Source organism: Nerophis ophidion, linkage group LG11 (assembly GCF_033978795.1).
Source record: "Nerophis ophidion isolate RoL-2023_Sa linkage group LG11, RoL_Noph_v1.0, whole genome shotgun sequence".
Lineage (NCBI taxonomy): Eukaryota > Metazoa > Chordata > Actinopteri > Syngnathiformes > Syngnathidae > Nerophis > Nerophis ophidion.
In genome coordinates this window covers 18,592,151-18,619,153 of record NC_084621.1, presented here as the reverse complement: position 1 = coordinate 18,619,153, position 27,003 = coordinate 18,592,151, and the positions used below count along the sequence as shown (strand labels likewise).

Below are 27,003 nucleotides of genomic sequence, written 5' to 3'. Positions count from 1 at the left end.
TGTGTTTTCTTCCCAAGAGCAGTTTTGTCTTGTGTTTTATTCCTACGGGGCGCTATAGCGCAATTTTGAGTTTTAGGGTTTGGTTTTTTGATTAGATCGCAATTTTCGCCAGTCCTGATGTGTGTGTTCAGTTTGGAGAGTTTTGAAGCATTTTAAGGGGGTCAAATTACAACTCGAAAAGGCAAAAAATGAAATTTTTTTAGGAAACTTATTTTGAAGGGGTGTTTGCCAACTTCCTGTTTATTTTTGCTAAAGGAGGTCAGGGTATGAAATCTAGGTCTAAGTCAGACCTACATAGAGGTTTTTGTTTCATGTCTCTATGACATTCCTACCGGAAGTTACAAGCAGTTTTGTCTGTTTTTTCCTAGGGGGCGCTAGAGCGCAATTTTGAGTTTTGGGTTATAGTTTTTTGATTAGATCGCAATTTTTGCCAGTCCTGATGTGTGTGTCCAGTTTGGTGAGTTTTGAAGCATTTTAAGGGGGTCAAATTACAGCTCAAAGAGGCATAAATGACCTTTTTTAGGAAACTTTTGTTTTGAAGGGGTGTTTGCCAACTTCCTGTTTATTTTTGCTGAAGGATGTGAACTAATAAAATGTAGGTCTAAGTGAGACCTACATAGAGTTACAAGCACTTTTGTCTGTGTTTTCTTCCCAAGAGCAGTTTTGTCTGTGTTTTATTCCTAGGGGGCGCTAGAGCGCAATTTTGAGTTTTAGGGTTTGGTTTTTTGATTAGATCGCAATTTTCGCCAGTCCTGATGTGTGTGTCCAGTTTGGTGAGTTTTGAAGCATTTTAAGGGGGTCAAATTACAGCTCAAAGAGGCAAAAATGAAATTTTTTTAGGAAACTTTTGTTTTGAAGAGGTGTTTGCCATCTTCCTGTTTATTTTCGCTGAAGGAGGTCAGGGTATGAAATCTAGGTCTAAGTCAGACCTACATAGAGGTTTTTGTTTCATGTCTGTACGACATTCCTAACGGACGTTACAAGCAGTTTTGTCTGTTATTTTTCCTACGGGGCGCTAGAGCGCAATTTTGAGTTTTAGAGTTTTTTGTTTTTTTTATTATATCACAATTTTCGCCAGTCCTGATGTGTGTGTCCAGTTTAGTGAGTTTTGAAGCATTTTAAGGGGGTCAAATTACAGCTCAGAAAGGCAAAAATGACATTTTTTAGGAAACTTTCGTTTTGAAGGCGTGTTTGCCAACTTCCTGTTTATTTTTGCTGAAGGATGTGAACTAATAAAATGTAGGTCTAAGTGAGACCTTCATAGAGTTACAAGCACTTTTGTCTGTGTTTTCTTCCCAAGAGCAGTTTTGTCTGTGTTTTATTCCTAGGGGGCGCTAGAGCACAATTTTGAGTTTTAGGGTTTGGTTTTTTGATTAGATCGCAATTTTCGCCAGTCCTGATGTGTGTGTCCAGTTTGGTGAGTTTTGAAGCATTTTAAGGGGGTCAAATTACAGCTCAAATAGTAAAACCTTAGAAATACAATAAGGTCCTCTGTCCCAAAGGGACATTCGGCCCCTAATGAACTACCAGAGCTGAACTAGGTGTCTACGTCTAGGTAGACCTCCACCATGTACTCCACCTGGTGCAATGACAGTTTGTGCTCTCCCCGCAGACATCTTCTCGTCGTCAACATCCCGCCCTCGTTGGGCGTCTGCCCGCTTGGCCCCACCCCCCTCCCCAAAGACCAGCTGTACCAGCAGGCCATGCAGGAGTCGGCGTGGACGCACATGCCGCACCCGTCGGACTCGGAGCGGATCCGGTGAGTGAGGAGTCTCCGCAAAAAGGCCCGAATCCACCTTGATGGTTTTGTGTTCCTCCTGAAGGCAATACCTGATGAGGAACCCCTGCCCCACCTTGCCCTTCCACCATCAGATGCCTCCTCACCATTCAGACTCCATCGAGTTCTACCAGCGACTCTCCACTGAAACGCTCTTCTTCATCTTCTACTACCTGGAGGTAATCATCATCATCATCCTCATGATGTGCGCTGTGATCCTCCTCATGGCTGCTGTCGCTCCCTCAGGGCACCAAGGCTCAGTATTTGTCTGCCAAGGCGCTGAAGAAGCAATCATGGAGGTTTCACACCAAGTACATGATGTGGTTCCAGAGGCACGAGGAACCCAAAACCATCACTGATGAGTTTGAGCAGGTGAAATCATTTATGACAAAAAATATCTTCATTACTTTTAGGGCTGGGGAAACTGAAGTGTTTGATATCGCTCCACATCTACAAGTATCGACATTTCCTATCACTTGTGGAATTTAAGCACCGGGAGAAAAATATTTGACATGTACATGCGGAAAGTATTCACAGCGCTTCACTCCTTGCTTATGTCAGCCTTATTCCAAAAGGGAATACGTTCATTTTTGTCCTCAAAATTCTACACACAATACCCTTTAATGACGTGTTTTGTCAGAGATTCTTTCAAATGTATTACAAACCCCGTTTCCATATGAGTTGGGAAATTGTGTTAGATGTAAATATAAACAGAATACAATGATTTGCAAATAATTTTGAACCCATATTCAGTTGAATGCACTACAAAGACAATACATTTGATGTTCAAACTCATAAACTTTATTTTTTTTTCTCTGCAAATAATAATTAACTGCCAAAGTAGTTGGGAAAGGGCATGTTCACCACTGTGTTACATCACCTTTCCTTTTAACAACACTCAATAAACGTTTGGGAACTGAGGAGACTAATTGTTGAAGCTTTGGAAAGTGGAATTTTTTCCCATTCTTGTTTTATGTAGAGCTTCAGTCGTTCAACAGTCCGGGGTCTCCGCTGTTGTATTTTATGCTTCATAATGCGCCACACATTTTCGATGGGAGACCGGTCTGGGCTGCAGGCGGGCCAGGAAAGTAAACTCACTCTTTTACTATGAATCCACGCTGTTGTAACACGAGGCTTGGCATTGTCTTGCTGAAATAAGCAGGGGCGTCCATGATAACATTGCTTGAATGACAACATATGTTGCTCCAAAACCTGTATGGACCATTCAGCATTAATGGTGCCTTCACAGATGTGTAAGTTACCCATGCCTTGGGCACTAATACACCCCCATACCATCACACATGCAGGCTTTTGAACTTTGCGCCTATAACAAGGAGGATGGTTATTTTCCTCTTTGTTCCGGAGGACACCACGTCCATAGTTTCCAAATATAATTTGAAATGTGGACTCGTCAGACCACAGAACACTTTGCCACTTTGCATCAGTCCATCTTAGATGATCTCGGGCCCAGTGAAGCCGGCGGCGTCCCTGAGTGTTGCATAGTAGAGTTTAAACTTGCACTTACAGATGTAGCGACCAACTGTAGTTACTGAGAGTGGTTTTCTGCAGTGTTCCTGAGCCCTTGTGGTGATATCCTTTACACACTGATGTCGGTTTTTGATACAGCAGCGCCTGTGGGATCAAAGGTCCGTAATATCATCACTTACGTGCAGTTATTTCTCCAGATTCTCTGAACCTTTTGATGATTTTACGGACCGTGGATGGTAAAATCCCTAAATTCCTTGTTCTAAAACTGTTCGACAATTTGCTTACAAATTGGTGAACCTCGCCCCATCCTTGTTTGTGAATTACTGAGCATTTCATGGAAGCTGCTTTTATACCCAATCATGGCACCCACCTGTTCCCAATTAGCCTGCACACCTGTGGGATTTTCCAAATAAGTGTTAGATGAGCATTCCTCAACTTTATCAGAATTTATTGCCACCTTTCCCAACTTCTTTGTCACGTGTTGCTGGCGTCAAATTCTAAAGTTAATGATTAATTGCAAAAAAAAAAATGTTTAGCAGTTTGAACATCAAATATGTTGTCTTTGTAGCATATTCAACTGAATATGGGTTGAAAAGGATTTGCAAATCATTGTATTCTGTTTATATTTACATCCAACACAATTTCCCAATTCATGTGTAAACGGGGTTTGTAAGAAAAATGTACATAATCATTAGGGTTGTCAAGAGGCGGTATAGTACCGAGTATGATGCATTATTATCGCGCTACTATACTAATATCGGTATACTGTACAACCCAAAATTTTGCACCAGAAAGACTCTCAGACCAGGAGAAACTGAATTCTCTGGTGTGATGAGACAAAGATGGAAGTCTTTGGCGTGAATGTTGTCAGTAAAGAAAAATCCATCAATTAGTTTTAAAAGCCGCAGGATTTAAAGCGTAGGAAAAATGTAGCCGTTTACAATACGGAATTTAGGTGAATCGTTTCAATAAAACGGTCACTAACTGAAGTAGAACATGGGCAATACATTTATTTTAGGTGGCATTAAAAATCACTGAATTAGACTTGCTGATACCGACCGATAAAACCATAACACAATCACTTACAGTACAATGTCTGCTCTCACTGGGATAAAGACTGATGGGATGTTTAAATCTTCCCCTTCACTTGAACGATTCATCAGAATCCTCACAAACGCTTCAAAAAACATAAGGTGCCGCAAATAAGCCTCTTTTGGCATCTTGCTGGCCATCTCCAGGTCTAAGTTGGATGTCAAAGTTGACCAACTTGTGGGTTTATGTCCACAACCTTCTACTAGCCAGGATCTACAATGAACTTTCACCAATTCGGAGGCGATGCAGCAGCTCAATATGTCAACATAGCGTGTCATAACAACACTACTAAAAGTAGTTCCTCTGCGTTAGCGCTTACAATAGCAAAATGTTAAACGCCTACTGAAATGAGATTTTCTTATTCAAACGGGGATAGGAGGTCCATTCTATGTGTCATACTTGATCATTTCGCAATATTACCATATTTTTGCTGAAAGGATTTAGTAGAGAACATCCACGATAAAGTTTGCAACTTTTGGTCGCTAATAAAAAAGCCTTGCCTGTACCGGAAGTAGCAGACGATGTGCGCGTGACGTCACGGGTTGTGGAGCTCCTCATATCTGAACATTGTTTACAATCATGGCCACCAGCAGCGAGAGCGATTCGGACCGAGAAAGCGACAATTTCCACATTAATTTGAACAAGGATGAAAGATTCGTGGATGAGGAAAGTGAGAGTGAAGGACTAGAAAAAAAACAAAACTAGACTGCAGAGCGATTCTGATGTTATTAGACAAATTTACTAGGAAAATTCTGGAAAATCTCTATCTGCTTATTGTGTTACTAGTGTTTTAGTGAAAGTCGGAGGGGTGTGGCCACGGGTGTGGTGACTGCCAGTGTCTCTGAGGGAAGCCACGTTTCTCGACGAGGCGAAGCGAAGGCAGCCGTTGGGGCCGGGCTGAGATTTTTTTTTCTTTCCCTCCTCCACGGTGGAAGCATCCCACGTTCGGGGGCGACCGGTCGGGGGAGGCAAGAGAGTCCGCAGCTGTGCGCGTGACGTCACGGGTTGTGGAGCTCCTCACATCCTTACAGTGTTAACAATCATGGCCACCAGCAGCGAGAGCGATTTGGACCGAGAAAGCGACAATTTCCACATTAATTTGAGCAAGGATGAAAGATTCGTGGATGAGGAAAGTGAGAGTGAAGGACTAGAAAAAAAAAAACTAGACGGCAGAGCGATTCAGATGTTATTAGACACATTTACTAGGATAATTCAGGAAAATCCCTTATCTGCTTATTGTGTTACTAGTGTTTTAGTAAAAGTTGGAAGGGTGTGGCCACGGGTGTGGTGACCGCCAGTGTCTCTGAGGGAAGCCACGTTTTTCGACGAGGCGAAGTGAAGGCAGCCGTTGGGGCCGGGCTGAGATTTTTTTTTCTTTCCCTCCTCCACGGTGGAAGCATCCCACGTTCGGGGGCGACCGGTCGGGGGAGGCAAGAGGGTCCGCAGCTGTGCGCGTGACGTCACGGGTTGTGGAGCTCCTCACATCCTCACATTGTTAACAATCATGGCCACCAGCAGCGAGAGCGATTCGGACCGAGAAAGCGACAATTTCCACATTAATTTGAGCAAGGATGAAAGATTCGTGGATGAGGAAAGGGAGAGTAAAGGACTAGAGAAAAAAATAAAAAACTAGACGGCAGAGCAATTCAGATGTTATTAGACACATTTACTAGGATAATTCTGGAAAATCCCTTATCTGCTTATTGTGTTACTAGTGTTTTAGTGAAAGTCGGAGGGGTGTGGCGACCGCCAGTGTCTCTGAGGGAAACCACGTTTCTCGGCGAGGCGAAGCGAAGGCAGCTGTTGGGGCCGGGCTGAGATTTTTCTTTCTTTCCCTCCTCCACGGTGGAAGCATCCCACGTTCGGGGGCGACCGGTCGGGGGAGGCAAAAGAGTCCGCAGCTGCCTCTTTGACAGGTGCACGAGGAACAACGCAAGCTCTCCGCTCATGTCTACGGTAAGAGCCGACTTATTACCACCATTTTGCCGGTTGACATGTGGTAGGGAACCATGTTCGCTTGACCGCTCTGATCCATAGTAAAGCTTCACCGTCATCTTTCGGGAATGTAAACAAGGTTTGTGTTGCAATACACCGTTTCCCACCTACATCTTTCTTCTTTGACGTCTCCATTATTAATTAAACAAATTGCAAAAGATTCAGCAACACAGATGTCCAGAATACTGTGTAATTATGCGATTAAAGCAGACGATTTATAGCTGGGATCAGGGCTGGAAGAAAATGTTTGCTACAATCCATGACGTCACGCGCACGCGTCATCATACCGACGTTTTCAACAGCATACTTCGCGCAAAATTTAAAATTGCAATTTAGTAAACTAAACCGGCCATATTGGCATGTGTTGCAATGTTAATATTTCATCATTGATATATAAACTATCAGACTGCGTGGTGGGTAGTAGTGGGTTTCAGTAGGCCTTTAATACTTGTAGTGTTGCATGTATTTTGGAGGGCTTTATACAAAATGTAGTAATAGTCTACTGCCATCGTTAGCCTCATTTCAGCACTTAGAATGCATGAAAATAGATATATTTCCTTGTCTTCCATAAGGATTGTGATTGACGCTCCACAAAAGTGCAGTTCCCCTTTTAGGAAAAGGAGCGCTTGATTAGCTGGCCCTAAGTCCCTTTTGGTTGCTGTGTGCTTGCAGGGCACTTACATTTACTTTGACTATGAGAAATGGGGCCAGAGGAAGAAGGAGGGCTTCACCTTCGAGTACAGGTACCTGGAAGACCGAGACCTGCAGTGACGCCCCCGACACGGAGAGACAAAAGAAAAAGTACTGCTGTCCACATTCCCAGACTGAAGTCCAAAAGTGTGGCTAGAGATTGTGATGTGTAGTAGAAAGGTGTCCCTCAACATGGAGGCCGGTGTGTGTACAGGCTGGCGTCTCACATCCCAGCAGAACGCCCTGTGGACTCACCCGCTCGCAGGTGTGCCCCGTCCGGAGCCGTGCATGTTTCACCTTTTCTTTTCTCTTTTCTCTTTCCTTCTCCGGAGCCCGGGAAGTCTTGCTCTTGTATTTCCTGTCAGCTGCTGCTCCACCACGGGGACCTTTCTCTCCAGACCCTGTGATGCCTGTTGAACATAGCCAGCGCTTATCAAAGTTTGATATTTGTCGGAGGGTGAGCGCAGGGCCTCTCCCTGTGCCAGGGGCAGCGTCCGTATTGGACTTGGATTAAATTGCTATGCAATTGAAGTGGTCTCTGACTCCCTCTCTTTACCCTGATGATGTTTGGGAGACACACCTGGGCACCTGTGACTCTGCACCTGCTCAACTTGTGTGGAAACGCTTTGCTGAGGTAGGGGTGTTCTAGGAATTGTCAACAAATCTAGAAACTTCTCCGCTGGTCTGCTCACAGATCCATCGTGCAGATGTCTAACATTTCAATAAATACTCAGCAGAGTTTGTGTTCACTATAAAACTACATTTATTGACATGAGGAATCCAACCGGACTTCAATCTTCACCATGTTGGAGGAATAGTTGTGCTGTGCTTGGGCCTGTGGGTGGACCATCTCCAGCCCCTGTATGTGGGGGTGGACCATCTCCAGCCCCTTTATGTGGGGGGTGGACCACCTCCAGCCCCTGTGGGTGGACCATCTCCAGACCCTGTATGTGGGGGTGGACCATCTCCAGCCCCTTTATGTGGGGAGTGGACCACCTCCAGCCCCTGTGGGTGGACCATCTCCAGACCCTGTATGTGGGGTGGACCACTTCCAGCCCCTGTGGGTGGACAATCTCCAGCCCCTGTATGTGGGGGTGGACCACCTCCATCCCCTGTGGGTGAACCATCTCCAGCCCCTGTATGTGGGGTGGACCATCTCCAGCCCCTGTATGTGGGGGTGGACCATCTCCAGCCCCTGTATGTGGGGGTGGACCATCTCCAGCCCCGGTATGTGGGGGTGGAGCATCTCCAGCCCCGGTATGTGGGGGTGGACCATCTCCAGCCCCTGTATGTGGGGGTGGACCATCTCCAGCCCCGGTATGTGGGGGTGGAGCATCTCCAGCCCCGGTATGTGGGGGTGGAGCATCTCCAGCCCCTGTATGTGGGGGTGGACCATCTCCAGCCCCTGTATGTGGGGGTGGACCATCTCCAGCCCCTGTATGTGGGGGTGGACCATCTCCAGCCCCTGTATCAATCAATCAATCGATCAATGTTTACTTATATAGCCCTAAATCCCTAGTGTCTCAAAGGGCTGCACAAACCACAACACAAACCACTACGACATTCTCGGTAGGCCCACATAAGGGCAAGGAAAACGTACACCCAGTGGGACGTCGGTGACAATGATGACTATGAGAACCTTGGAGAGGACGAAAGCAATGGATGTCGAGCGGGTCTAACATGATACTGTGAAAGTTCAATCCATAGTGGATCCAACACAGCCGCGAGAGTCCAGTCCAAAGCGGATCCAACACAGCCACGAGAGTCCCGTCCACAGCGGAGCCAGCAGGAAACCATCCCAAGTATGTGGGATGTGGGGGTGGACCACCTCTAGCACCTGTATGTGGGGGTGGACCATCTCCATCCCCTGTGGGTTGAGGTGGACCATCTCCATCCCCAGTGAGTGGGGGTGAACCATCTTCAGCCCTTGTATGTGTACCATCTCCATCCCTTGTGGGTGGACCATCTCCAGCCCATGTGGGTGGACCACCTCCATCCCCTGTGGGTGGACTACCTCCAGCTCCTGTGGGTGTACCACCTCCAGCTCCTGTGGGTGCACCACCTCCAACCCCTGTTGGAGTACCTCCTCCATTCCCCGTGGGTGGACTTTCTCCAGTTCCTGTGGGTGAGGGTGGACCCTCTCCATCCCCTGTGAGTGGACTATCCCCAGGTGCATGTCCTTGGAGGTGGGAGGGGCCTATCCCCAGGTGCATATCCTTGGAGGTGCACCCCCAGGTGCATATTCTTGCCGGAGGGGCCCCCCCCAGGTGCATATCCTTGCAGGTGGTAGGGGCCTATCCCCAGGTGCATGGCCATGGAAGTGGGAGGGGCCTATCCCCAGGTGCATGTCTTTGAAGTTGGGAGGGGCCTATCCCCAGGTGCATGTACATGGAGTTGGGAGGGGCCTATCCCCAGGTGCATGTACATGGAGTTGGGAGGGGCCTATCCCCAGGTGCATGGAGGGTCGGAGGGAACCCACACAGTCATGGGGAGAACAAGTAAACTCCACACAGAATGACCCCAAGTCTGGGATGGAACCCAGGACCTCGCATTGTGAGGCACACGTACCAACCCCTGTTCCGCTGTGCTGCCCTATGTTAGGTAATGTGATATATTGTTATATTATGTTAGATTATATGATGTTTTATTATATTATGTTAGGTTATATGATAATTTTTATACTATGTTAGGTTATATGATATATTTTTATAAACTGTTAGTGTATATATTATTATATTATGTTAGGCTATATGATACTGTATATCATGTTAGGTTATATGATGTATTATTATATTATGTTAGGTTACATGATGTATTATTACATTATGTTAAGTTACATGATATATTATGTTTAGGTTATATGATCTAAATGAAGTGATGAATGTCAGAATGTTGTCTTTATTGTCACACATGATGTGTTTTTGCTACATGGACACAATTGTTCATCTCACAGTCAATAAATACAAAGAAAAAAACACTTTGTAACATTTGTTTGTCTCTCTTTTTGGCAGCTGTGCACTTCAAGAATGTTCCAGAAGACAAGAAGAAGGAGCAGGACGGAGGAGACAAGATGTCATTATCATCATTCATCTTCCTTAGCTGACACACACCACCGGAGGGCGCTCAAGAGCCGCGTGACTCAACCATAAAGTGCGGTAAACAACTTACAAAATAAAAGGCATCAGTCACAAAATAAAATGCGTCTTTACACAAATCTGCTGATCTGGAAACTAATGTCAAATCAATTAATTGTAAATGTGCACAGTCAGCAGATTAAAAGTCATCCATAATTGTGCTTACTACCTACTAGGTTCTAGGCCCCGCCTTCAATCTTCTAGGCCCCTACTCCAATCTTATAGGCTCCGCCTTCAATCTTCTAGGCCCCTACTCCAATCTTATAGGCTCCGCCTTCAATCTTCTAGGCCCCTACTCCAATCTTATAGGCTCCGCCTTCAATCTTCTAGGCCGCGCCTTCTAATTTAAACTTAATTTTCTGCCTTGAAATCTAAAGTCAATCTACCGGGCCCACCTACAAATCTTATCGCAGTCTTTTAGGCCCCGCTTTCAATCTTCTACGCCCCTAATCCAAATTTATAGGCTCCGCCTTCAATCTTCTAGGCCGCGCCTTCTAATTTAAATTTAATTTTCTGCCATCAAATCTAAAGTCAATCTACCGGGCCCGCCTACAAATCTTATCGCAATCTTTTAGGCCCCGCCTTCAATCATGTAGGCCGCGCCTTTAATCTTCTAAACCCCTACTCCAATTTTATAGGCTCCGCCTTCAATCTTCTAGGCCGCGCCTTCTAATTTAAACTTAATTTACTGCCATCAAATCTAAAGTCAATCTACCGGGCCTGCCTATAAATCTTATCGCAATCTTTTAGGCCCCGCCTTCAATCATATAGGCTCCGGCTTCAATCTTCTAGGCCGCGCCTTTAATCTACTACGCTCCTACTCCAATTTTATAGGCCCCGCCTTCAATCTTCTAGGCCGCGCCTTTAATCTACTACGCTCCTACTCCAATTTTATAGGCCCCGCCTTCAATCTTCTAGGACGCGCCTTTAATCTTCTACGCCCCTACTCCAATTTTATAGGCTCCGCCTTCAATCTTCTAGGCCGCGCCTTCCAATATAATCCTAATTTTCTGCCATCAACTCTAAAGTCAATCTACTGGGCCCCGCCTACAAATTTTATCACAATCTCTTAGGTCCCGCCTTTAAATCACGTGTTATCCTTCTTGGCCACGCCTTCAAATCACATCTCATCCTTCTGGGCCATGCCTTCAAGTCGCGCCTTCACTCTTCAAGTCTACGCCTTCAAATCGTGTCTCAATCTTCTAGGCCACGCCTTCAAATCTAAAGTCAATCGTCTGGGCCACACCTTCACTCTTCAAAGCCACGCCTTCAAATCACATCTCAATTTTCTAGGCCACGCCGTCACTCTTCGAGGCCACACCTTCAAATATTTAGTCAATCTTATGGGCCCCGCCTTCCAATTTAAAGTCAATCTTCCTGGCCTCGCCTTCAAATCTAAAGTCCCTCTTTAGAGCCACGCCTACAAATCATGTCTCAATGCTCTAGGCCACGCCTTCACTCTCCTACGCCACGCCTTCAAATATATAGTCAATCTTCTGGGCCACACCTTCAAATCTATAGTCAATCTTCTGGGCCCCGCCTCTAATCTTCTAGGCCCTGCCTTTAAATCTATAGTCAATATTTTGAGCCACGCCTACAAATCACGTCTCAATCTAGGCCACGCCTTTACTCTCGTGGGCCACGCCTTCAAAACTAAAGTCAATATTTTGAGCCATGCCTACAAATCTTGTCTCAATCTTCTAGGCCCCGCCTTTACTCTCCGTGGCCCCGCCTTTAAATCTCAAGTCAACTCCTTTGAGCCGCGCCTACAAATCTTGTCTCAATCCTCTAGGCCACCCCTTCAAATATTTAGTCAATTTCTGGGCCACACTTTCAAATCTAAAGCCACGCCTACAAATCTCGTCTCAATCTTCTAGGCCCTGCCTTCAAATCTAAAGTTAATCTTTTGAGCCACGCCTACAAATTTTGTATCAATCTTTTGGGCCACGCCTTCACGTTTCTAGGCCCCGCCTTCAAATATTTAGTCAACTTCTGGGCCACACTTTCAAATCTAAGGTCAATATTTTGAGCCACGCCTACAAATCTCGTCTCAATCTTCTAGGCCACGCCTTCACTTTTCTAGGCCCCGCCTTCAAATCTAATGTCAATCTTTTGAGCAACGCCTACAAATCTTGTCTCAATCTTCTGGGCCAAGCCTACAAATATTGTGTCAATCATCTTGGCCACGCCTACAAATCTTGTCTCAATCTTCTGGGCCACGCCTACAAATCTTGTTGCAATCTTCTGGGCCACGCCTACAAATCTTCTCAATCATTGCCTACGAATCTTGTCTCAATCAGCTGGGCCAAGCCTACAAATCTTGCCTCAATGTTCTGGACCACGTCTACAAATCTTATCTTAATCTTCTGGGCCATGCCTAAAAATCTTGTCTCAATGTTCTGGGCCACGCTTACAAATCTTGTCTCAATCATCCAGGCCACGCCTACAAATCTTGTCTCAATATTCTGGGCCACGCCTACAAATCTTGTCTCAATGTCCTGGGCCACACTTACAAATCTTGTCTCAATCATCTTGGCCACGCCTACAAATCTTGTTTCAATCATCCAGGCCACGCCTACAAATCTTGTCTCAATCTTCTGGGCCACGCCTAAAAATCTTGTCTCAATGTTCTGGGCCACACTTACAAATCTTGTCTCAATCATCTTGGCCACGCCTACAAATCTTGTTTCAATTTTCTGGGCCACGCCTACAAATCTTAATCATCTGGGCCACGCCTACAAATCTTGTCTCAATGTTCTGGACCAAGCCTACAAATCTTGTCTCAATCGTCTGGACCACGCCTACAAATCTTTTCTCAATCATCCGGGCCACGCCTACAAATCTTGTCTCAATTTTCTGGGCCACGCCTACAAATCTTGTCTCAATTATCCGTGCCACGCCTGCAAATCTTGTCTCAATCTTCTGGGCCACGCCTACAAATATTGTGTCAATCTTCTGGGCCACGCCTACAAATCTTGTCTCAATCTTCTCGGCCACGCCTACAAATCTTGTCTCAATCTTCTGGGCCACGCCTACAAATCTCGTTTTAATCTTCTGGGCCACACCTACAAATCTTGTCTTAATCTTCTTGACCACGCCTACAAATCTTGTCTTAATTTTCTGGACCACGTCTACAAATCTTGTCTCAATCATCTGGGCCAAGCCTACAAATCTTGTCTCAATCTTCTGGACCCCGCCTACAAATCTTGTCTCAATCTTCTGGGCCACGCCTACAAATCTCGTCTTAATCTTCTGGGCCACACCTACAAATCTTGTCTTAATCTTCTGGACCACGTCTACAAATCTTGTCTCAATCATCTGGGCCAAGCCTACAAATCGTGTCTCAATCTTCTGGACCCCGCCTACAAATCTTGTCTCAATCTTCTGGGCCACGCCTATAAATATTGTGTCAATCTTCTGGGCCATGCCTACAGATCTTGTCTCAATCTTCTGGGCCATGCCTACAAATCAAAAGTCATTCTTCTCGGCCCCGCCTTCATGTTTAAAGTCAATCTTCTGGGCCACGCCTTCAAATCTAAAGTCAGTGTTTTGAGCCACGCCTCAAAATCTAAAGTCAATCTTTCAGGCCCCGCCTCCAAATGTCATCTCAAATTTCCAGGCCCCGCCTTCAGTTTTCTCGGCTCCGCCTTCAAAGGGCTGCATGAAGATGACATGCAGCGGCATGAAAGCAGAGAATAAATATATTTACAAGGTAGGAGCAGCTGCCTTCTTCTTCATCTGAGGTCCAATCAGGACCAGGTGGTCCCACAAGGATGGAGGAGGGGGGAGGTAGGAGGAGGAGGAGGGAGAAGGGAGGAGGGAGGAAGACCATCTATGGCTGCTCTTCTTTCTTCTTCAGTGAGATGCGTTTCTTCCTGGCGGCCAACATTTCGTAGAAGGGATCCACACTGACGGCCGATCTGAGGACAACAAATATTTGCCACTTCAAGTCAGTGAACATACGAGCAGCTACACAACAGCTAAGCACGCACTAGCACACCAGCTGGACATAGGCAATAATCCCTGAACAGTAAAGGCAAACACATAGGTGCACAAAGTCTGCAGGACATATTAGAAAGTATCCAGTGACAAACATGTCCGCATCATGGATAAATACGATTTTGTTGTGGACATACTTGATACTTGTGAGTATTGTGTTGTGGACATACTTGATACTTGTGAGTATTGTCGTGGACATACTTGATACTTGTGGGTATTGTTGTTGTGGTGGACATACTTGATACTTGTGAGTATTGTTGTGGACATACTTGATACTTGTGAGTATTGTTGTGGACATACTTGTGAGTATCATTGTTATTGTTGTGGACATACTCGATACTTGACAGTATTGTCGTGGACATACTTGATACTTGTGAGTATTGTGTTGTGGACATACTTGATACTTGTGAGTATTGTGTTGTGGACATACTTGATACTTGTGGGTATTGTTGTTGTGGTGGACATACTTGATACTTGTGAGTATTGTTGTGGACATACTTGATACTTGTGAGTATTGTTGTTGTGGACATACTTGATACTTGTGAGTATTGTTGTTGTGGACATACTTGAGACTTGTAAGTATTGTGTTGTGGACATACTTGATACTTGTGAGTATTGTGTTGTGGACATACTTGATACTTGTGAGTATTGTTGTTGTGGACATACTTTATACTTGTGAGTATTGTGTTCTGGACATACTTGAGAGTATTGTTGTTGTTGTGGACATACTTGATACTTGTGAGTATTGTTGACGTTGTGGACACAATTGATACTTGTGAGTATTGTTGTTGTTGTTGTGGACATACTTGATACTTGTGAGTATTGTTGTTGTTGAAAGACATACTTCATACTTGTATTGTTTTTGTGGACATATTTGATACTTGTGAGTATTGTTGTAGTTGTGGACATACTTGATACTTGTGAGTATTGTTGTTGTGGACATACTTGATACTTGTGAGTATTGTTGTTGTGGTGGACATACTTGATAGTTGTGAGTATTGTTGTAGTTGTGGACATACTTGATACTTGTGGGTATTGTTGTTGTGGAAATACTTGATACTTGTGAGTATTGTTGTTGTGGACATACTTGATACCTGTGAGTATTGTTGTTGTTGTAGTTGTGGACATACTTGATACTTGTGAGTATTGTTGTTGTGGACATACTTGATATCAATCAATGCAATCAATCAATGTTTATTTATATAGCCCCAAATCACAAATGTCTCAAAGGACTGCACAAATCATTACGACTACAACATCCTCGGAAGAACCCACAAAAGGGCAAGGAAAACTCACACCCAGTGGGCAGGGAGAATTCACATTCAGTGGGACGCCAGTGACTTGTGAGTATTGTTGTTGTGGTGGACATACTTGATACTTGTGAGTATTGTTGTAGTTGTGGACATACTTGATACTTGTGGGTATTGTTGTTGTGGAAGTACTTGATACTTGTGAGTATTGTTGTTGTGGACATACTTGATACCTGTGAGTATTGTTGTTGTTGTGGACATACTTGATACTTGTGAGTATTGTTGTTGTGGACATACTTGATACTTGTGAGTATTGTTGTGGACATACTTGATAATTGTGAGTATTGTTGTTGTGGTGGACATACTTGATACTTGTGAGTATTGTTGTTGTGGTGGACATACTTGATATTTGTGAGTATTGTTGTTGTGGTGGACATACTTGATACTTGTGAGTATTGTTGTTGTGGTGGATATACTTGATATTTGTGAGTATTGTTGTTGTGGTGGACATACTTGATACTTGTGAGTATTGTTGTTGTGGTGGACATACTTGATACTTGTGAGTATTGTTGTTGTGGACATACTTGATACTTGTGAGTATTGTTGTGGACTTGTGAGTATTGTTGTTGTGGTGGACATACTTTGTACTTGTGAGTATTGTTGTTGTGGACATACTTGATACTTGTGAGTATTTTTGTGTTGGTGGACATACTTGATACTGTGGATCCACTCCTCCTTCTCCTCAGGCGTGGGGGCGGAGATGCGATACACCATGTGGTTTCCTTCTACCACCCGCCCATCAGCCTCTGTCTTGCACGCCTTGATCAGCTGACCACGGTTGTTGGGGATGTACAACTCAAAGCAGTTCTGTTGGCAAGCATACACACTTGCTACACTTAATACAGTCTCTACACTTACTACACTTAGTACACGTGCTACACTTAATACAGTTAGTACACATTCTACACTTTGTACACTTAATACAGTTTGTACACATGCTACACTTAATACAGTTGGGACACATGCTACACTGAGTAGTTGCTACATTTAGTACAGTTGGTACACTTGCTCTACCTAATAGTTGCTACACTTAGTAGTTGCTACATTTAGTGCGATTGGTACAGTTGCTTTACTTAATAATTGGTAAACTTGCTCCACTTAATACAGTTGGTACACATGCTACAATTAGTAGTTGCTACATTTAGTACAGTTGGTACACTTGCTACACTTAGTGACGTTGGTACACTTGCTACCCTTAGTAGTTGCTACACTTAGTACAGTTGGTACACTTGCTACACTGAGTAGTTTCTACATTTAGTAAAGTTGGTACACTTGCTGTACCTAAGAGTTGCTACACATAGTTTTTGCTACATTTAGTACAGTTTGAACATTTGCTACACCTAATAGTTTCTATATTTAGTACAGTTGGTACACTTGCTACACTTAGTTGTTGCTACATTTAGTACAGTTGGTACACTTGCCCTACTTAATAGTTGCTACACTTAGTAGTTCTACATTTGGTGCAGTTGGTACACTTGCTACTCTTTGTAGTTGCTACACTTAGTAGTTGCTACATTTAGTACAATTGGTACACTTGCTAAACTTAATTGTTGCTACATTTAGTACAGTTGGTACACTTGCTGCACTCAATAGTTGCTAAATTTAGTACAGTTGGTACACTTGCTACACCTAATAATTGCTATATTTAGTACAGTAGGTATACATACTGCACTTAGTTGCTACATTTACTAAACTTGGTAGACCTAATAATTGCTACATTTGGTACACTTAGCACAGTTGGTACACTTGCTACACTAAATAGTTGCTACATTTATTACAGTTGGTACACTTGCTAAATGTAATAGTTGCTACCTCTGGTACAGTAAGTACAGTTGGTACACTTGCTACACTTAGTACGGTTGGTACACTTCCTAAATGTAATAGTTGCTACCTCTGGTACAGTAAGTACAGTTGGTACACTTACTACACTTAGTACGGTTGGTACACTTAATATTTGCTACATTTGGTACATTTAGTACAGTTGGTACACTTGCTACACTTAATAGTTGCTACATTTGGCACACTTAGTACACTTGTTACACTTCCTATACTTAATAGTTGCTACATTTGGTACACTTAGTATAGTTGGTACACTTGCTACACTTAATAGTTGCTACATTTGGTACATTTAGTACAGTTGGTACATTTTGTAGACTTAATAGTTGCTACATTTGTTACACTTAGTACAGTTGGTACATTTAGTAGACTAAAGAGTAACTACATTTGGTACAGGTGCTACATTTAGTAGACTTAATAGTTACTACAATTGGTGTATTTAGTAGACTTGGTAGACAAGATGGTGCAGGTAGAACATCATCTCATAGTAACAAGATGGTGCAGGTAGAACATCATCTCATAATAACAAGTTGGTGCAGGTAGAACATCATCTCATAATAACAAGATGGTGCAGGTAGAACATCATGTCATAATAACAAGATGGTGCAGGTAGAACATCATCTCATAATAACAAGATGGTGCAGGTAGAACATCATGTCATAGTAACAAGATGGTGCAGGTAGAACATCATCTCATAGTAACAAGATGGTGCAGGTAGAACATCTCATAATAACAAGATGGTGCAGGTAGAACATCATGTCATAGTAACAAGATGGTGCAGGTAGAACATGATCTCATAATAACAAGATGGTGCAGGTAGAACATTATCTCATAGTAACAAGATGGTGCAGGTAGAACATCATCTCACAATAACAAGATGGTGTAGGTAGAACATCATCTCATAGTAACAAGATGGTGCAGGTAGAAGATAATCTCAAAATAACAAGATGGTGCAGGTAGAACATCATGTCATAGTAACAAGATGGGGCAGGTAGAACATCATCTCATAGTAACAAGATGGTCCAGGTAGAACATCATGTCATAGTAACAAGATGGTGCAGGTAGTACATCATGTCATAGTAACAAGATGGTGCAGGTAGAACATCATGTCATAGTAACAAGATGGTGCAGGTAGAACATCATGTCATAGTAACAAGATGGTGCAGGTAGAACGTCCTGTCATAGTAACAAGATGGTGCAGGTAGAACATCCTGTCATAGTAACAAGATGGTGCAGGTAGAACATCATGTCATAGCAACAAGATGGTGCAGGTAGAACATCATGTCATAGTAACAAGATGGGGCAGGTAGAACATCATGTCATAGTAACAAGATGGGGCAGGTAGAACATCCTGTCATAGTAACAAGATGGTGCAGGTAGAACATCATGTCATAGTAACAAGATGGTGCAGGTAGAACATCATGTCATAGTAACAAGATGGTGCAGGTAGAACATCATGTCATAGTAACAAGATGGTGCAGGTAGAACATCATGTCATAGTAACAAGATGGTGCAGGTAGAACATCATCTCATAATAACAAGTTGGTGCAGGTAGAACATCATCTCATAATAACAAGATGGTGCAGGTAGAACATCATGTCATAGTAACAAGATGGTGCAGGTAGAACATCATGTCATAGTAACAAGATGGTGCAGGTAGAACATCATCTCATAATAACAAGATGGTGCAGGTAGAACATCATGTCATAGTAACAAGATGGTGCAGGTAGAACATCATCTCATAGTAACAAGATGGTGCAGGTAGAACATCTCATAATAACAAGATGGTGCAGGTAGAACATCATGTCATAGTAAGAAGATGGTGCAGGTAGAACATGATCTCATAATAACAAGATGGTGCAGGTAGAACATTATCTCATAGTAACAAGATGGTGCAGGTAGAACATCATCTCACAATAACAAGATGGTGTAGGTAGAACATCATCTCATAGTAACAAGATGGTGCAGGTAGAAGATAATCTCAAAATAACAAGATGGTGCAGGTAGAACATCATGTCATAGTAACAAGATGGGGCAGGTAGAACATCATCTCATAGTAACAAGATGGTCCAGGTAGAACATCATCTCATAGTAACAAGATGGTGCAGGTAGTACATCATGTCATAGTAACAAGATGGTGCAGGTAGAACATCATGTCATAGTAACAAGATGGTGCAGGTAGAACATCATGTCATAGTGACAAGATGGTGCAGGTAGAACGTCCTGTCATAGTAACAAGATGGTGCAGGTAGAACATCCTGTCATAGTAACAAGATGGTGCAGGTAGAACATCCTGTCATAGTAACAAGATGTTGCAGGTAGAACATCATGTCATAGCAACAAGATGGTGCAGGTAGAACATCATGTCATAGTAACAAGATGGGGCAGGTAGAACATCCTGTCATAGTAACAAGATGGTGCAGGTAGAACATCATGTCATAGTAACAAGATGGTGCAGGTAGAACATCATGTCATAGTAACAAGATGGTGCAGGTAGAACATCATGTCATAGTAACAAGATGGTGCAGGTAGAACATCATGTCATAGTAACAAGATGGTGCAGGTAGAACATCATGTCATAGTAACAAGATGGTGCAGGTAGAACATCATCTCATAGTAACAAGATGGTGCAGGTAGAACATCATGTCATAGTAACAAGATGGTGCAGGTAGTACATCATGTCATAGTAACAAGATTGTGCAGGTAGAACATCATGTCATAGTAACAAGATGGTGCAGGTAGAACATCCTGTCATAGTAACAAGATGGTGCAGGTAGAACATCATGTCATAGTAACAAGATGGTGCGGATAGAACATCATGTCATAGTAACAAGATGGTGCAGATAGAACATCATGTCATAGTAACAAGATGGTGCAGATAGAACATCATGTCATAGTAACAAGATGGTGCAGGTAACACATCATGTCATAGTAACAAGATGGTGCAGATAGAACATCATGTCATAGTAACAAGATGGTGCAGATAGAACATAATCTCACAGGTTTGCGTGGGTCTTCCACCTCTCGGATGCTGAGGTTCTCCAAAGGAATGATGCCTCGAGGTTCCTTGTCCTGTTTAGTCAAGCACACATATTCACTTTAATACATTATAATATTATTGTATTCACTTTCTTACAATATAATATTATAATAATGACTATATTACAATATAATATCACACATTACTTTACTACAATATTTTATTATATTTACTTTATTACAATATCACATATTCACTTTATTACAATAAAATATTATAATGACTATTACATTATATCACACATTGAATTTATTACTATAACTACTTTTTTACAATATCACATATTGACTTTATAACATTATATTACATAATTACTTTAATACATTATAATGTTACTATAATGACTTTATTACAATACTGTATATTATTATAATGACTTTATTACAATCTAAAATTATTATGACTTTTTATACAATATATTATTATAATGACTTTATTACAATATATTATGACTTTTTATACAATATATTATTATAATCACTTCATTACAATATATTATATTCACTTTCTTACAATATATTATTATAATCACTATATTACAATATAGTATCACATATTAACTTTATTACAATATAATGATTTCATTACAATACAATATTATTATAATGGATTTCTTAAAATATGATAACACATATTGATTTTATAACATTGTAATATTACATAATGACTTTATTACAATATTATAATGACTTTATTACACTATGATATCACATTTTGACTATTATATTACAATACTTTATTACAATATATTTTCACATATTGACTTTACTACATTACAATATTAAATAATTGTATTACATTATTACAATATAATATCACATAATGACTATTACATTACAATATTCCATAAATGGTAAATGGGCTGTACTTGTATAGCGCTTTTCTACCTTTTTAAGGTACTCAAAGCGCTTTGAAACTACTTCCACATTCACCCATTCACACACTGATGGCCATGCAAGGCCCAAACCAGGACCCATCAGGAGCAAGGGTGAAGTGTCTTGCTCAAGGACACAACGGACGTGACTAGGTTGGTAGAAGGTAGGGATTGAACCAGGAACCCTCAGGTTGCTGGCACAGCCACTCTCCCAACCGCGCCACGCCATCCCTATAATAACTTAAATACATTATTACTTTATTACAATATCTTTTTACATAATGCCATTATTAAATTACATTACAGTATTACATACTTACATAGACTATTAGGTGACATAATTACATCAGCAGTAGACGACAGTATTACATAATTACTTCATTACATAGATGACATAATCACATAAACAGCAGGACAGCGGATGACAGGAAGGCAAATAAATCACAAAAAGCATCCGTAAGGATTATTTATGATTCTTTAAGTACCGTATTTTCCGCACTATTAGGCGCACCGGACTATAAGCCGCACCTTCAATGAATGGCCTATTTTAAAACTATGTTCATATATAAGGCGCACCGCATTATAAGACGCATAGAATAGATGCTACGGTTACGTTATGCATCCTTTAGATCTGATTAGCTCGATTGGTACTGGGCCACAGAATATTTTTTTTATCATTTTTATTTTTTTATTATTAAATCAACATAAAATACACAAGATACACTTAAAATTAGTGCACCAACCCAAAAAAACTCCCTTTTTCATGACAAAAACAAAAAAAAATGGCTGCTGCCCCAAGAAGCTCTCCCGGGTTGTGATAATAAATTGAGTCGTCAATCTGCGTTGGCCCTGCCATGAGGTGGCGACTGGTCCAGGGCGTACCCTGGCCCTCCCCCTGACTGCAGCTGGGACAGTGGTATGACAGGAAGTGAGTGTGGTGCGATGCAGGCTTACTGTTGTGTATTCAAAGTAATAGAGGCAGTTGTCTGTGAGGATGAACCATCGCCTTTTCCAAGTCTTCACTCGTCCCCCTGAAACATCCCACATAGAGACCATGAGGACCAAGTACACACAGACTTCATGCTGTTCTTATCACCGCTACTCCTATTATTGTGAGCACACGCCCCACCGCTTCCTTCCACGTTGCATTTAAATACCAAGGGGTGTGTAAAACGGTACGTTTATGTCGACATGTGTAGTCGTTCGGGATGGTACCTTTCAGATTTGAATCCATACGGTGTCAACTCTCCTTAATTTGGTGTGTCTTATTGTGGCAATATGTAGTAGTTGCTACATTTAGTACAGTTGGTACACTTGCTATACACACTGCAAGTATATACATCATGTAGTAACAGACACCTTCATAACAATATGCAATATGTACAATATACACACTACAAGTATATATATCATTGAGCAGCACGGCAAGTATATATATGATGTAGTAACAGACACCTTCATAACAATATGTAATATGTACAATATACACACTGCAAGTATATATATGATGTAGTAACAGACACCTTCATAACAATATGTAATATGTACAATATACACACTGCAAGTATATATATAATGTAGTAACAGACACCTTCATAACAATATGTAATATGTACAGTATTTACCATATTTTGACCATTTTAAGCATTGCCCAAACTAATTTCGTCAGTGTGTTTATTTCCGTTTCCATAGCAACATACTTCCAACTTCCATAAACAAACTCGAGTGTTTTCTAATCATGTCAGACTTGGTAACAGACGACAAAGACGACTTTTTTGGATAAATGAGGATTCACAACCCAAAGTTTTTGAAGTTGACTATACTGAGGATGAACTACTGCTTAAAGAAGCCAGGAGGAAGAGAGGCGGAAATGTTGTAGCAGACGGAAGCCGAGAGAGTGAGGTCGGCGTAACATTGACAAAGCAAATGTTAAATTTGGAGCCAAGCTATGCCGACATAAATGGAGTGCTCACCCAAATAAAGTGAAAAAAACGTCCCCGGCCAGCCGGACCAAATAGACCACTGTCCATGGAATGAGTCACTTTAATATTGATCATGATACACGCAGCATGACATGAGTGTTATTACAACTACACTACATACACTGTCTGGCTAGCTGTGTACAAACAAAACATGAAATAATACTTTACAGATACTGTAATATGATTGGTCATGTTTTTCACTCTGTACAGATTGGTGTACTATCACGCTGTGTTGTGCATTACAAACTCAAACGTGTTTCGTGTTGACATAGAAGCTAGCTTATCTCTTTTTGTAGTTAGCTTATACCCTAGCATGGCGATGTGCTACTACGCTCGAAAAAGAGTTCCTCAGTGTTTACTCTTACAATAACTATGTTGCTGCAATCATAAAGGTCACGGAACGCAAATTAAGTATTTTCCACGCCAAGGAAATCATGTTTAGTTTTGGTCATGTTATGTTTTGTTTTTTGGACACTCAGTTCCTGTTTTGCACTTCCTGGTTTGTGTTGCTACCATGACAACTCATTAATTTTCACATGGCCCCCATGTCACGCCCCTGTCCTCAGCCCTCACATTTGTTTGTTAATTTTCATAGCCTATTATTTAAGCCACAGTTACCGGGTAGTCGGTCTGGCAACTTCACCCATATTCCTCATCTGCTTCATGCCTTGCTATGCTGTTCATTTTGTCCATGCCACGTAAGTTTTGTTATTCATGCCACAGTGCAAGTGTTTTTGTTTCAGGTTTGTAGTCTTTATGCTAGTCTTTTGTTTTTCATTAGTGAAGTTTGTTCTCCGCCCTTGTGCGCGCCATTTGTTTGCCTTTTTGTGGTTTCTTTGTGTTAGTAATGAATTAAAATGTACTCACATTCACGTCTGGCTCGTGCCAATTTCCCTTTGCGTTGGAAAACCAAACTATCTCCAAGTCATAGTCCAAGTTTTGACAGTATTGTTGCAATTTTTGAATGTATTTTAAAGTGATTTAGAGCTAGCATTGATTGCTAACATTAGCTGCATTTGCTAGCCACCAAGGATGAGCCAATTATTACATGTCAGATTAAAAAAAAAAAAACTTTAGTCTTGTTGTCTCTCATAATGATTATGATAGGCAAAAATCCAACAACAGTGCAGTACCCCTTGAAGTATAACCTGTAACTACTTGGTATTGATGGATCCATCCTAAATTTGTCCCAGAAGCAATGAAAAATCTTGAAACAAGAGAGTAATAAGTGCTTGTTGCAGAAGTGTAGATAGAACATAAAAGTAACCAGATATTAACAAACTATCCATTTACAAACTTTTAGACCAAGTATGACTTTGTGTGCCAACTATGTCTCGGTGTACTAACACATTCATTTCCTGTCGTGCCTGCAGACTAAAAGCAGGGCACAGAGACCCTATGGGTCGGCGGAGCCCTCCACGTCAATACAATGTGCATTTTCTGTGTTTTTTTTCTTCTTTTCACAGGTTTTGTCCAAATTGTCAACTTAATGTGAGTCCTGAAAAGAAGACAGACCAGCGTGGAGAGGAGGAGAGAATTGCTGTGGAGTTAAAAATAAAATTAAATAAAATTTAAAAAAAGGCAATTTGCAAGAAGTACCTTTATTCTAGCCTGATTTAGAAGGTTTTATATTTGTTCATGTGATGCCAGATGAAACATAATGGAGCTGTTTGGCCAAAATACCCAGCAATATGTTTGGAGGACAAAAGGTGAGGCCTTTAATCCCAGGAACACCACACTTACAGTCAAGCATGGTGGTGCTAGTATTATGCTCTGGGCCTGTTTTGCTGCCAATGGAACTGCTGCTTATCGGAGAGTAAATGGGACAATGAAAAATGATTCAGGACAAGCTAAAATCATCAGCCCGCAGGTTGGGTCTTGGGTGCAGTTGGGTGTTCCAACAGGACAATGAGTTCAAACACACCTCAAAAGTGGTAAAGGAATGGCTAAATCAGGCTAGAATGAAGGTTTTGGAATGGTCTTCCCAAAGTCCTGACTTAAAGGTGTTGACAATGCTGAAGAAACAAGTCAATGTGAGAAACGCAACACATTTAGCTGAACTGCAGCAATTTTGTGGTGAAAAATGTAAGCAGAAGCTTGTGGATGGCTACCAAAAGCGCCTTATTGCAGTGAAACTTGCCAAGGGACATGTAAGCAAATGTTAACATTGCTGTATGTGTAATTATGATTGGTCATGTTTTCAGTAGAGCCATAATAAAGTCATAAAAGAAGCAAACTTCATGAATGTTTTTTGTGAGCAACAAGTATGTGCTCCAATCACTACATCACAAAAAAATAAGACTTGTAGAAATGATTGGAAACTCAAGACAGCCATGACATCATGTTCTTTACAAGTGTATGTACCACTGTATATCGAGTTCAAGTAAAATAATATATCAAGATACCGTATTTCCTTGAATTGCCGCCGGGGCGCAAATTAATTTAAAACCTCTTCTCACTCCGGCTTTTACCAAAGGCATGCGGTAAAGGCAAGCATTGGCTAATTATTTTAAAATCTCTTCTCACTCCGGCACTTACCAAAGGCATGCGGTAAATTTAGGCCTGCGCTTATAAATTTAAGTATGATGAAAGGATACCATCATGAAAAGCACATTTAATAAAAACAATGTTATTATGGTCTTACCTTTACTTATAAATGAAGTCCATGCGCAGCTCCTTCTGATCAAAAGCATCGATAACTTGTTTATAGAAGTCTTCCTTATCTTTCTTCAGTTTTAAAAGTCTCTCTGTCTCGATGGAGATCTTCCTTTATTACCTCCTGCTTCGATTGAAAGTCCAGTTTAGAAAACTGTTTTATTTTAGATATGTAATCCTCCATGTTAAAAGTGCAAGCGAGAGGAAAAAATTAACAATCGCTGCTCACTCTTGCTGCTTGTTGTCACTTCTTCTGCAGCCGGGTAGTCGCAAGAAAGATCACTAGCGCCCTCTACCACCAGGAGGCGGGAGTCATTTAATGACTCATATTTGACACACACAGCTACGGTTCATTAATAAAATATAGCTGCTTACTGTTCTTTTTAGCATATTCAATAGCTTAGACTTTAAATCCTACTGAACAGCTCTTAATATTCTTCCCTTCATGCGATTTTTCAAATGATTGAAATCAGCCTCCTCCATTTTGAAAATGATGACAGGTGAAGTGTCACTCGTGACGTGGCGAGTTTGACCCGGCGGAAATTCTAGGCATATGCTGATTATTTTGCGAAACGAGTTTGACCCGGTGGAAATTCATACATGCGCTAATAAAAATAATATTTTGCGAAACGAGTTTGACCTGGCGTTAATCCTGTTTCGGCGGTAATGCTAAGCATGCGCTAATTATTTTGCGAAACGAGTTTGACCCGGCAGTAATTCTAGTCAGGCGCAAACTATATAACCGGCGGCAATTCAAGAAAATACGGTATACTTTTTTGTCCGTAACGCCCAGCCCTAGCTCCGCCATTGCCAAAATGCTGCGCCCTGCCTTTCGTCTGCAGGCGTGACATAAAATGATGGTTTGTACACAGAGGCGAACTTGGCTCCATCTAAGAGTTGGTAAACACAAATGCTTCACTTTCTTTGCCCCTGTGGACTGAAAGGGCTTGCACTGCACTGCACAAACAACTAAGCACTAAAAGAAGTGAGCGGTACATACCTCCTTGGAAAAGAAGCAGCAGCAGTTGGAAGGTGGAAGAAGCAGAAAGAAAAGAAGGGAGCAGCAGATTTAGATGAGAGAAGGGGACATATTAGTCACACATCACCTCTGCCATGCATGAGATTGACAAT

At 41.9% G+C, this 27,003-nt stretch overlaps 2 protein-coding genes across 2 annotated transcripts in view; one reads left to right on the top strand and one right to left on the bottom strand.

Annotated features, from left to right (window-relative positions):
- Positions 1 to 1,553: 1,553 nt before the first annotated feature.
- Positions 1,554 to 7,549, top strand: LOC133561748 (CCR4-NOT transcription complex subunit 3-like). Its single transcript, XM_061915259.1, has 4 exons — positions 1,554 to 1,759; positions 1,824 to 1,956; positions 2,024 to 2,149; positions 7,025 to 7,549. Exons 1-4 carry the CDS (start codon positions 1,569 to 1,571, stop codon positions 7,121 to 7,123), a joined length of 549 nt encoding a protein of 182 aa, XP_061771243.1. The 5' UTR covers positions 1,554 to 1,568; the 3' UTR covers positions 7,124 to 7,549.
- Positions 7,550 to 9,926: 2,377 nt separating this feature from the next.
- The window catches only part of cyth2 (cytohesin 2), a 32,773-nt gene continuing 15,696 nt past the window's right edge, over positions 9,927 to 27,003 (bottom strand). Inside the window, exons 9-12 of the mRNA XM_061915252.1 lie at positions 22,190 to 22,266; positions 20,322 to 20,393; positions 16,138 to 16,292; positions 9,927 to 14,096 (exon numbers count right to left, since the gene is read on the bottom strand). Of these exons, the coding sequence (XP_061771236.1) occupies positions 14,009 to 14,096; positions 16,138 to 16,292; positions 20,322 to 20,393; positions 22,190 to 22,266 (392 nt within the window). The 3' untranslated portion in view covers positions 9,927 to 14,008. The remainder of the gene's footprint in view (positions 14,097 to 16,137; positions 16,293 to 20,321; positions 20,394 to 22,189; positions 22,267 to 27,003) is intronic.

What these genes read in the sequence shown, in the direction of transcription:
- LOC133561748 (XM_061915259.1), top strand. Translation starts at nt 1,569, where the DNA reads ATGTACTCCACCTGGTGCAATGACAGTTTGTGCTCTCCCCGCAGACAT. An exon ending in TCGGACTCGGAGCGGATCCG is followed by an intron (nt 1,760 to 1,823) that starts GTGAGTGAGGAG and finishes TTCCTCCTGAAG; the next exon opens with GCAATACCTGATGAGGAACC. An exon ending in TCACTGATGAGTTTGAGCAG is followed by an intron (nt 2,150 to 7,024) that starts GTGAAATCATTT and finishes GTGTGCTTGCAG; the next exon opens with GGCACTTACATTTACTTTGA.